At 33.8% G+C, this 13,401-nt stretch overlaps 1 protein-coding gene across 4 annotated transcripts in view; it reads right to left on the bottom strand.

Moving 5' to 3' along the window:
* Positions 1-289: 289 nt before the first annotated feature.
* Positions 290-13,401, bottom strand: part of SNTG1 (syntrophin gamma 1) — a 900,934-nt gene continuing 887,822 nt past the window's right edge. For all 4 annotated transcript variants that reach the window (XM_058699165.1, XM_058699168.1, XM_058699167.1 and 1 more), the window contains one exon: positions 290-4,584. In XM_058699165.1, the coding sequence (XP_058555148.1) occupies positions 4,426-4,584 (159 nt within the window). In that variant the 3' untranslated portion in view covers positions 290-4,425. The remainder of the gene's footprint in view (positions 4,585-13,401) is intronic.

Raw genomic sequence — 13,401 nt, 5'->3', positions numbered from 1 at the left:
CTCAATGGACCACTGTGTAAATATCAAAGTTCTCATGTTTTCAAAAGTTGTAATTGTGGCTGTTTAAGTAATTTGGCAGATAGCATCTTTCTTCAACCTTTAGAGCCTTTGGAGGTCAGACATGCAATCTTGGTAAATATTGATGAACCAGAACAGATCATGCCCCAAGAGGTCTGCGCCCCAGGCTGTTAGCTCATATTTGTCCCAGTCCATTTCAGTTAAGTCCCCAGAATCATGCTCTAAACACACATGAAACTTACAGATCAAACCCAAGAAGTGAAAATGCAAATGTAGTAAAAAGTATTTGTTTTTATTTTCCAGTATGCTTCATTAGAAAAGGTACAGTTTTGTTAGTAGTACATTAATGAACTTAAAGAACGAAGTGACAAGTCATTTGTCACAGATATTAATTTACATTTTACAAACATCCACCGAAACAATTAAAAATGAAATAAATATATTTACATTTCATATTTCTGGTATTGTCATTGCATTTTTGATATGTATAAAATATATAACATTTATAACATTTTATTTATCTTCAAAAGCAACTTCAAATGTGCAAATAAGTGAATTATGACTTTGAAGTATTAAGGAATAAGAATAAATCATAAACAAGAGTTTTAGAGGTATGAATAAAGCAATTCCTTAAGAGCTCATGAGTACAGCACTATTAAGAGTAGCAAAATGTTTGTTATTAATATCAGAACGTGTACACTTACCTTAAAAAGTTAAGCACAAGATCGTCCTTGTGCTTTTAAAGCTTCTCCACCTGCTGATTTCTAGCAGTAATTCTAAATCATTGTTAGGATTATTACTTTTCCACAATAATAAATCAAGCTTCTCTCAAACCCAGCATTCCATGTAAACAAAGTTTATGAATAAGCTTTGTCATTGTAAATGAGGGAAACGTCGATCTATAAACCAATGCACCCAAAGGAAAATTTCTCTGCTTTTATGGTTAATATGAACTTGACATTTATTTTCAAGTAATTACTTTTCTTCTTGCCTAATGACAGTTTTGTGAGCACAGACTTTAAGATCCTAAGCTGGTACCTGCCTGAAAAATGGGCAAGAATGATTAGCTGCTTATTCTCCCTTTAAAATAGTGTTAGATGCTAAATGTTGGGGTACACATTACACATTCTACCTTAAAGTATATTTGAAATAAATATTTGCTGCGGTATAACAAATTAAAATGCCCCTGCTTTAATATACTTCAGCTTAAATGAATTGTTATTCTTTATCAGGCAAAATACATTATTATAGTAGTTAGCAAATATTTCAAATGATATTTGAACTCCCTTCTCTGGCCTAAGTACCTATAATATAATATTCCCTTTGAGCTTGCACTATGTACAGTATAATGAACCCTTTAATGTGCATATATATGTATGTATACATATATACATACATACACATACATATGTATACATACATGTATAATATGTATACACACACACACACACACACACACATACACACATATCCCAAGGCACTGGAGGGGTTAACACATAATGAAGCATTCTGCTATTAAAATGTGCTCTAGTACAAATGAGGATTTGATGAGTAAATCTCATGCACCTAAACCTACATTACATGAGAAATAGAGATTTATCTGATTATTTTGCTCATTTTTTAATCTTTCTCATTCAAATAGTTCCAGTTATAACAAACCACAGTGGCTAATCATTCCACTGTAAAGGAAAGTGTTAAATACTATTTGGTAACTGATGAACATTAGAGTAATATTTTTCTAATAGGTAGGTGCTCCACTAATGTTAAGCAGCAATTTAGGCCTGTTAGGTTTGTTTTTTTCTTTTTTAATCAATGGTATCAAAAATAAACACAATATTGTATTATCATAAATTTTAATTCAAGCTACAATTTACAGTGTAAATTTAAAGTATATTAAATATATATATTTGAAATATATTCATCTAATATAATTTGTGGGTAGCATTTTATTATATACATATACACATGTGTGTGTGTGTGTGTTGTACAAGGAGATATATACCCATACATATCTCATTGTGCACCGTTTCCTTCATACACCTAAGCACAGGCTAGAAGATTTTTTATTATACAACAAAAAGGATATTTCATTAAATAGTCTTTTGTATATTTAAAACGGAGCTTTTATAAACCTGACATTGCTTTTAAAAATGATTACATTGCACTTATGTAAGGGTTTAAAACGACTTCCTTTTTTTTTTTGTCCTGGTGGCTGAGCCCACTTCCTCCTCCCCACAGACCGGATGATCTCCCTGTGGACACATCCACGCTGCCCCAATGTGGGGCGCTCTGAGATACGCGTCTAACTCAACAGCAGAGATTCTGCAAGGAACCGGCTCGTACTGCTACCCACCGTAAGGGGCAGGTGTCTCTCTGCTCTTCCTCCCCAGGCTCCCGGCCTTCCTTAAGCCTGCTTTTGGCGGGCTCCTGGCTTTAGAATGACTGTCCTGTGCGGTCAATAGCTAGTGAGCAGTAATTTCACAGTGTTCTCCCCATTTTGAGTATATATTCATTTCATGGTCAAAAGAAACCATGTAAAAACCACGTGGTGTCCTATTTGCCACAGTTCTTTCAATAAGGCGTCCTAGATCCAAGTTAACTCTTGCCAGTTACAATTATGAGCCCTGGCTTTTTTCTTTTCAATCTCAATGTGCTTACGAATTAACCAGACACAAAGTGAATTAATAATTTAGGATGATTATGGAAATAGTTTGATAAATTTGTCAGTATAACGATCATGTGTCCTTTTTGCAAACAATTTTGATCCTTTCTTTCGTAAATTTTTTGTCCTATTTAAGAAAAGAAAATCAGAGGTGCCTGGGTGGCTCCGTCAGTTGGGCAACCGACTTCGGCTCAGGTCATGATCTTGTGGTTCACAGGTTCAAGCCCCGCGTCGGGCTCCGGGCTGACAGCTCAGAGCCTGGAGCCTGCTTCGGATTCTGTGTCTTCCTCTCCCTCTGCCCTCCCCCCACCCATGCTCTGTCTCTCTGTGCCTCTCAAAAATAAACATTAAAAAAATATTGAAAAAGAAAAAAAAAAGACAACCAAACCAACTTATTGGGTATTTCATCATCTTCACAAGGAAATATCCAGTGTTTGATTTAGTTGGGGACATGCATGTTAACATACAAGTAATCTTTCTTTTTTTAATAGACGGTTGTTTAAAAGCAGATCTCCGTACAGCTGTAGTAAAGGAGAAGGTTCTCGACATTAAACAAATGGTCATGTAACGCCTGGGATCTGTCATGTGCGCATACCTCTGATGTTTTCCGATTTCCATCCCCTTTACATTTACTAACACAAGACACCTAAAATAACCCACTTAGTTTGACCTTATATAACCATTTTTATGACATGGTAAGTTAGAAATTTAAAATTTTATTTTCATATCTCACCTTATTTTCTCATAAAATATTACTAAAATGGGACAGTGTCATTTCCCTAACATAAGTAAAACTTCGAGACTATACCCTATGATCATTTTAGTCCGTAAATAACTAGAATTAGGATTACAAAGAATTGTTTCACATGCCACATATGTCGCTATGACTTTCTCTACAAAAGTTTTTGGGGTCACTGAAAATTTATGAAACTTTAATGCGATACCAAATCCCATTATGTAAGTAAAAATCTCCTTAAACGAAGGAAAGAACAAGAGGTTCATGAATGTTTTCTTCATTCGTAATTAAATGAACATCTTTTGGCATATTTGGTTGACACTAGCAGCGATAAAACGTTGGTTTCAGTGATTTAAGGAAAAATAATACATTTTACATTGTGACTATCATGGAATCAATGAATTTATTCTTTTGAAATTCTTAAGAATATTTGACAACAAGATAAACAAAATTGGAGTGCCAGTGTCATGTTGCGGAATGAGAATACACAGAAAACTCTGCATCAGCAAATTAAAGTGCTTTCTTCCTTGATGAAATTTTGCATGCTTTGTTTCCTTGCTTCCATACGGTCTGCCTCCTTTATATTACTTATAATTCAATGATAGGGCATTAGTTCATGATCTGGCCCGACAGGTATCTGTCATACAAAATAATCTAAAATACAGAAATAACCATTTAAGTGGTATTTTTATTTATAGGTAGCTTACAATTTTTTTATATTATGTACATACTTTGAATCATTCATTTTTTTGTCTTCACTTTTGATGAAATACTGGTACAAATAAACTGAGTGAGAACGAGCTGTTAGGTTCTTTTAAGATTATTCACAAATGCCTTCCAAAACAGAAATGCTTTTGAGATCCCTTAGGACCTTCTTGTTTTCTGCTGAAATTTCAAATCGAATTCACTGTCGACCTGGTGACACCATTGTTTCTCCAGCGTCTAAAATGATGAGGATGTTTATTCTGTTTGTACAGTCATGGTACATGGCAAAAGGAAGCCCCGTGTGTCAGGTTGTGTACTTGGCTTTGCTTGTTGTAGCAGAGCTGGGAGCAGCGGAAGCTGCAGCCTGATTGCCTAAAAAGAGAGGGTCCAAACAAGCTACTTTGGCAGCAAAGAACGAATGAATGCAGTGGAGAACAGCGAACAGATTTGAAAATTCCAGCTCCTGCAAAGGAACGAGAAAAGCTTCAGATCAAATACAAATCAGTGTCTTGAAAACACTTGGTAATAACTAGACAACTAGATAATAGTCATTTTTTGAAGCTTGATAAAACCAATTGGAACCAGTTAATTATATCCAATGCATATAAACTGTAGGCCTTTTTATTCAATATGTAAACTTCATGTGTATTGAAGATTTACTTCAAAACATGGCAGTCCGAGGCTAGAAATGCTAAGCATTCTTATTAGCTATGAAAGTCAGTTCAGTATTGGTAAATGCTGCATAGAGATATATTTGGCCAGAATAAAATCTTATTCTCGATAAAGTACAAGAGAAACATGGGAGTGGCTTAAAAAGTATTTTTCACCTCTTTATACACATTTCCAATGATACATTTGGATTAAAATATTTAAAAAATATTCTTCATTATTCTGTAGAATAAGTTACAATTTGTCATAAGACACTGAATACGAAATGCTGAAAGCAAAGGTATATCAATATTTACGGCACCAGGAGCCAAATGGTGCCGTTCCAAAATAAAATACATGCATTAATTTTAAATGTAACTACTTTTAACTGTTGTATTTGATTATTTAAATTTGTTGTATCTGACTGTTTAAAAAAAACAAAACAAAACTCAACCAAGGCCCAATAATAGTTTGAAGTTTTTAAAAGCATTTCTCATTGAGATCTTTAAGGAAATTTGTATCCCACGTTGCAAAAAAAAAAAAAAAAAAAAAGAGAGAGAGAGAGAAAAGAAACAAGGCGTTTTGGTTTTTTTCTTTTTTGTTTTTCAAACACGAATGGTGTCAGACTGGCTGTAAAATCAGGAGGTGATATTGAGGATAGATTTTAAAAGCTGACGTCACAAATATTTTTTATGGAAAACCATCAATCGTCCCATAGAAATGTCTTAATTTCAAGAGGATAGAGAGAAGACACATAAGTGTGCTGAATGGAATCTGTATGACAAAATTATCACAAAGAGGATTCGCTAGAGGGTAATACACCACACGAAACTTCTGACAAAGTTGTTGCTTTATCGTTACACATTTGTAATAAAGGATGCAGAATTACAACGGATATGCACATTAATTGTGTTTGCAATTCGTAATACGCAACGATGAGAAACAACACAACGTGTCTATTCAGTTGGGACAGAGTGTAATATCTGCCATCCACCAGGAAACTATTGAAATAAAATAATTCAGCTTAGGAATATTTTCTCAGGTCATGCAGCAGAAACACACTAAGAGCGCAACACAAATTCACTCATAGTTCTGTACGATATAGATAAAACAGCTATGCTGCCTCAGTACTTCCCTTCAAAACTTTGGTATTGTATTTCACAGCTTCCTATGGCAAATGTTAGCTGATTCTGGAAAACAGCAAAGATCTGATTTAGTTATTCTCATTTCCTTAAAGGCTTTAACCGAAAAATGCTTTCAGTCACCCCATCATAAATTATTTCAGAAGTTTTCTTTTTAACAACCCACTTCATTGGCAACATGACGTGTATTTGCCCACGAGCAGCCTTCTGCTTGCCTTAACTCTGTGTCACAGTCGCCTGTTCATCCCCTCGCTCTTTGTGCCGCCAGTTTATGTCACCCGGAGACTTTGAATATGTTTGATATCAACCCAGATTAAGTCCACCAGATATGAAAGGTGTGGTAAAGTTTTGGAAAATCTGCATGTGCCCATGTACTGTTACAAAAAATAAAACCAGAAAAAAACATGCAATTCACTCTTGGTAAAGGTGAAAACATCTGAATATTGCAAGTGGGAAAAAATATAACAATGTTTTCTCAAAAATAATTCTACCACATCTTTAGTGACTTGGAGATTATGTCTTGGTTGTCAAAAATAAATATCTCATCATACAGAAATTTTTAGAAAGATTACTCATTCCAATTATTCATACCTTGTAAATTATATGCCAATTATTTGATGTAGATTGGCACTTTGAAGTTTTTACACCTTTTTTTCAGGAGCATGAGTGGTAGGCGGGAAGTGATAGGTAAGAAGAGAAAGCAGGAGGCAGACATGTGCTCGATTTTGATTCTAGATTCCAGTGTCAACTCATCTTTCTCCTGTTTCCATGGTCACTTTTGGCAACTAAATCTGTTCTTGGGGCTTTAACTATCATGTATACATACATATATATACAGATATATATATATATAATATATTATATATATACATATATATATACAGATATATATGTATGTATACATACAGATATATATGTATGTGTATATACAGATATATATGTATGTGTATATATATACTTACATAATATATAAATATATATATATATTTACTCATTTCTAATATGACTCCTAGACCTATACATCTGTCCATCTACCTGCTGAGCAACCACAATGACATCCATCAAATTATTTATTTTTACATCAAATTTATTATGATTATTTACGATAAAGCTCTTCTGAATACCATAAATCTCACTAAAGATAAGTTGTCTTCAAATTTTAATCGTTCATTCATTCATTCATTCATTCAGTGAATATTTATTGAGTGCTTTATAGGCATTTAGTCTTTTTCTTGGTGGAAAGATAAAAAATAGTGAGCAAAACAGACAAACCAAGTCCTGAAGGGACTTAATTCTAGTGGCAAGACACAAGATACAAGACTATAAATCAATTAAATATAATATTGCTGAAATAATTGTAAGTAAAGTCAAGAAAATAAAACAGAGGGACGCCTGGGTGGCTCAGTCTGTTAAGCATCAGACTCTGTCTGGCTCAGGTCATGATCTCGCGGGGTTGTGGGTCCAAGCTCTGTATCCGGTGAGCTCGAGCCCGCCATGAGTGAGTCCTGCTTCTCTCTCTATCTCTCTTCCTCTCTTTCCCTCCCTATATGGCCCTCTTGGGATTCTGTCTCTCTCCCTCTCTCTCTGCCCCTCACTCACTTGTGCCCTCTCTCTCCCTCAAAAAATAACTGACTAAATAAGAAGGAAAGAGAAACTTTTAAAAAAAGAAAAGAAAGCAGAGAAGACAGCAAGAGTGTGTGAGGGAGGGGCTGCAAGATAAGAGAATCTCTATTGCCATGTGTGCAAAATCAGAACTAAGGCGTAAATCATTGGAATGTCTAAAAAAAAATCTAGGAAATGAAGTCAAAGAAATAACACAGGTCAGAATTTGCAGTCCATATGAACTTTTCATGAGTTTTACTCTGAGTGACATGGAAAAAAAGGGAAATTTCTGAGCAGAGAAGTGACAAGAATTGACATAAGTCTTAAAATTATAATTCTGACTACACTGTTGAGAATAAGCTCTTGGGAAGAAGATTGAAAAAAAGGAAAGAAGTTATAAAGTTTTCAATAAGGAAAGGAGCAGGATTTGAAAGTAAACTTGAGTCAAGGTTGATTCCAAAATATTTGATTGAGCAACTGAAAGGAGAGAGTTGTTATTTAGTAAAATGGAGAAATTATGAAAAAAAAAGCAGGGTTTGCATGAAAGATCAAGTTTGGTTTCGGACATGTTACATCTGAGAGCATATAGGATTAAAAGGGTAAGTATGTAACATATATATATATATATATATATATATATATATATATAACATATATACAACATATATATAACACATATATAACACAAATACAACATATATATAACATGTATAACATATATATTATATATAACATGTATATTATATATAACATATATATGTATAACATATATAACATATATAACATATATAACATACATAATATATATAACATATATATAATATATGTTATTATATTGTATTTGTATGTAACATATTTTATATGTTACATACATATGTTACATACAATAATTTATATTGTAACATATATGTAATTATATATGTTATATATAATATATGTTATATATATGTATATATTAGTGTAGAAAAATCAAGGTAGGATATAAAAATTAGGATGTGTCAGAGCAAAGATGAGATAAAGGATAAAGCAGTGATCTGAATGAGAAGGGCAAGGCTTGGAGGGTATGTAGAGAGAAGGATTAGGGACTAATCTGAGGAATCCTGCAGTATAAAATTAAGGAAAGTAGGGAAGAAACAGAAGAAGAAAAGAAAAAACAGTCATTGCCGGGGAAGAGAGAGAGACAAAACACAAAGTCTGGAAAATGAGAATTGGAAATTGACTATTGGATTTAGCAACATGGAGATCATTTTGATCCTTGACAAAGAAGTTTATATGGAGAAATGGATGCAAAAGACTCATAGCAATCAGTTCATAAGTGATTGAGTGCAAAAAAATAATAAAGTAAGTATAGATAATAATCTTTTAGAGAAGTCCATTTTTCTTTCTTAAATGAGCAGAGAAATGAATCGATAGGCGAAATCAATTATGTTTTTCTAACATTTAATAAATTAGGAAGCACCTATATAAAGCAAATATTAAAAGATCTACAGGGTGAAATAGTAATAGAATAAAGTTGGGGGATTAATACCTCACTTACATCAATATATAGATCATCCAGACAGAAAATCAAAAGGAAACATCATCCTTAAACACCATATTGGACCAGATGGACTTAAATATCTACAGAAACATATATTTGCAGATAACAGGATATTATAAAAGAAAATCCCAAAGACACTACTAAAAAACATTAGCACTAATACGCAAATTCAGTAAAATAGCAAGGTATAAAATCAATATACAGGAATCTGTCACATTCCTATACACTAATAATAAACTATCAGAAAGAGAAATTAAGAAAATAAACTCACTTATAATTGCATCAAAATAATAAATACCAAGGAATAAATGTAACCAGTGAAGTAAGTGAGCTGTACATTAGACACCAAAAGACAGTGATAGAAAGAAATTGAAGACACAAATAAATGTCAAGATATTCTGTGGTTATGGATTAGAAGAATTAATACTGTTAAAATGTCCATGCTACCCAAAGCAATCTATAGATTCAATGTAATCCTTATCAAAATTCCACTAGTATTTTTCACAGAAATAGAACAATCCCCAAATCTGTATAGAACCACAGAAGACTCTGAATAGCCCAGCAACCTTGAGAAAGAGCAAAGCTGATGGCATCACACTCTGATTTCAAACTATATTATGAAGCTACAGAATCAAGATGATACGGCATTGTCATAAAGACAGATACATCACATCAATGGAATAGAATCGAGATTCCAAAACTAAACTCATGCATATTGTCTAACTCATTTAAAACAAAAGAGCCAAGAATATACAATGAGGAAAGGACAATTTCTTCAATAAATGGTGTTGGGAAAACTGGAAAGTCACATTTAAAAGAATAAAACTGGCCCACTATCTCACACTATACACAAAAATTGACTCAAAATAGATCAAAGACTTTAATGTAATAACTGAAACCATAAAAATTTCAAAGAAAACATAGATGGTAAGCCCCTTGGCATTGGTCTTGGCAATGATTTTTTTCTTTTGGGATCCAACACCAAAAACAAAGCAACAAAGCAAAAATAAATAAGTGGGACTACATCAAAATAAAAAGCTTCTATACAGCAAAAGAAAAAGGCAAACTATTGAATGTGAAGTCATATTTGTAAAAATCTGACTCAATAAATATCCCCCAAATATAAATAATTCATACAACCCAAGAGCAAAATGATGATCTGATTTGTAATTTTTTGAATGTTTATTTATTTTTGACAGTGAAAAAGAGAGAGAGAGAGAGAGAGGGCACACACATGAGTGGGGGCGGGTTAGAGAGAGACACACAGAATCTGAAGCAGGCTCCAGACTCTTAGCTGTCAGCACAGAGCCCGACATGGGGCTCAGATGTACGAACTGTGAGATCATGACCTGAGCTGAAGTCAGACAACCTACTGAGCCACCTAAGCGCCCTGATAATCTGATTCTTAAAATGGACAAATCTGAATAGATATTTCCCAAAGAAGACATCCAGATGGCCAACAGGTACTTGGAAAGGTGCTCTCAGCATCACTCATTCTCAGGGAAATGAAAATCAAAGCCACAGTGAGATATCACCTCACACCTGTTAAATGGCTATTACCAGAAAGACAAGAAATAACAAGAGTTGGTGAGGAAGTGGAGAAAAGGGAACACTTGTGCCCTGTTGATGGGAATGTAAATTGGTGCAGACACTATGGAAAACACTATGAAGTGTCCTCATAAAGTAAAAACGAACTTCCAGGGGTGCCTGGGTGACTCAGTCAGTTAAGCGTCGGACTTCAACTCAGGTCGTGATCTCACAGTTTGTGGGTTCAAGCCCCAATAAGGTTCTGTGCTGACAGCTCGGAGCCTGGAGCCTCCTTCTAATTCTGTGTCTCCCTCTCCCTCTGCCCCTCCCCCACTCATCTTCTGTCTCTGTCTCTCTCAAAAATAAATAAACATTAAAAAAATAGAATTTCCATATGATTCAGCATTTCCACTTTGGGTATATAAGCAAAGAAAGCAAAACCACTAATTCAAAAAGATACATGCACCTCCGTATTCATTGCGGCATAATTTACAAAACCAAAATATGGAAACAACCTAAATATCCATTAATGGAAAATAAAGAAATGTCACACACACACACACACACACACACACACGCATACACACACACAAAAGAATATTATCCAGTCATGAAAAAGAATGAATTCCTGCCATTGGTGACAACATCAATGGATCTTGAAGGCACTATGCTAACTTAAATAAGTCCAACAAAGAAAGAGATGATTTGACATATATGTGGAATAATAATAATAAATAAACTTATAGATATAGTGATCAGGTTGGTGGTTGCCAGAGGTAGGGATTAGGGGGTGGGTGAAATAGGGGAAAAGCATCAAACGTTACAAGCTTCCAGGTATACAAAAACTAAGTCGTGGGGTTGTATACACCGTATGCGACTATAGAGTTAATAACACGGTGCTGCATATTTGAAAGTTGCTAACGGAGGAAATCCTAGAAGTTCACATCCAAAGACAAAAAACTGTAACTATGTATGGTGATGGATGTTACCCAGACTTTGTGGTGATCATTTCACAGCGTATTCAAATATCAAATAATTATGTTATACATCTGAAATGTTCCCTGTCAATTATACCTCAATTAAAAAAAAAAAAAGCCATGTTACTGACTTTATAACTTCATAAAAAAGAATAACAAAGTTTTAGTCCATGTTTGTCATACGTGTTTTTTAAACTATGTGAAATAAAAATTATTATTAACTCCACTTCCTGTACGCCTTCCTCTGCTTCCTCTGCAACAGTGTCTGACAAACTCAATATGGCTGAGGTGGAGAAATTCGATCAGTCAAAATTGAAGAAGACAAGGATTCCTGGGTGGCTCAGTCGCTTAAGCCTCCAACTCATGATTTCACCAGTTCACGATCTCACCTGAGATGGAACCCTGCGTTGGGCTCTGTGCTGACAGTGCAGAGCCTGCTTGGGACTCTCTCTCTCTGTCTCTCTCTCTCTGTCCCTCTTCCTCTTGCACTCTATCTCTCTCAAAATAAATAAGTAAACTTAAAAAAAAAATTAAATGGAAGAAGGCAGACATGCAAGAAAAATATCTGCCATCAAAAGAAATGACCCAACAGAGGAAGCAAAGGTGAATTGTAATGAGCTTATACTGCCAATATGCACCCTACATTCCACAAGCACCGCCTCCTTATGTCACTTATTTTTTCAAGGTTTTTAATGTTCATTTATTATTGAAAGACAGAGAGAGAGCATGAGCATGTCTGTAATAAATCTACAGTTATTGCAAACGTGTTTAATTTCTAAGTCTGAAAAAGTTAATTCTGATAATTTTGACTTTTTTTTTTTTTTAAACACTGCTTTTCCAGAGAAGTGCCATTTTAGAAGACCTTATTTTTCCATTCTGGAAGATCAATCCACTTTGGCATTTGATTGTATAAGATGCCTTAAGGTACACTGATTTGTAAAATTTATGTGGTGTGGGCTATTGACTTATTGTTTATCTTGGTCTCTTGACTTCTATTACAAGGTTTGGTGAATAAAAATAAAAACTCATTTAATTCCCAACTTATACTAATATGCTTACTTTCAAAGTCTTAAGTACTCCTAGGATCCTGATGTAATATATAACATTGCTTAATAATATCTTGCATCATTCCTCTAAGTGAATAAAAAAAACACTGATATACATTAAGACCACATTTATACCATTTCTCTAATACTAAGTTATTTAGTAAATGATAATATGCCAGCCAATGTCTTGATACCTGGGACCATAAATTTGAAAAAGACATGAGAGATGCCCTAAGAAACTCAAATGGGACAATTTAAACAGTTGATCCTAATGCAAATGTAAAAGGCTATAAATAAAATATGCATATATTATGAACAATTCTACAGTACCTGTTTTCAAAATCAAATAATTAATTTTTCAATTCAAAATTCTGTTTTCCTCATTTTCAAAGATTTCATGATTACTGTAATTTTTAGCACTATTTGTTTCTTTATTATGAGAAGATAACATTGTACCTGATTGTTATACTCTAGGTTACTCCTTGGAAAATGCTTTCAAGTGTGTTATTATTTTTTAAATTTTGATTTTCAAAATGTTTACATTTACATCATTAAAATAAAAATGTTGTTACATTTCTTCTATAGGTAAATGGTGACTTTTGGCAAAAAGGAAAAAAAAGATCACACCATAGACATATTCCCCTTGACAGTTACTTATTTTAGAGGCAGTTAATATATTTGTTTTACCTTAAAGATGTCAATTTAAACTTATCGCTTTCCAAGTTAAAAATCTTTTGCATTCCTAACACATGAGAAAATAAAATTCAATAGCTCATAAAAGAAAATAGAAGACTTGAA

Source organism: Neofelis nebulosa, chromosome 14 (genome assembly GCF_028018385.1).
Source record: "Neofelis nebulosa isolate mNeoNeb1 chromosome 14, mNeoNeb1.pri, whole genome shotgun sequence".
Classification (NCBI taxonomy): Eukaryota; Metazoa; Chordata; class Mammalia; order Carnivora; family Felidae; genus Neofelis; species Neofelis nebulosa.
The sequence above is the reverse complement of the archived record's forward strand: the minus strand, read 5'-3'. Positions and strand labels throughout refer to the sequence as shown.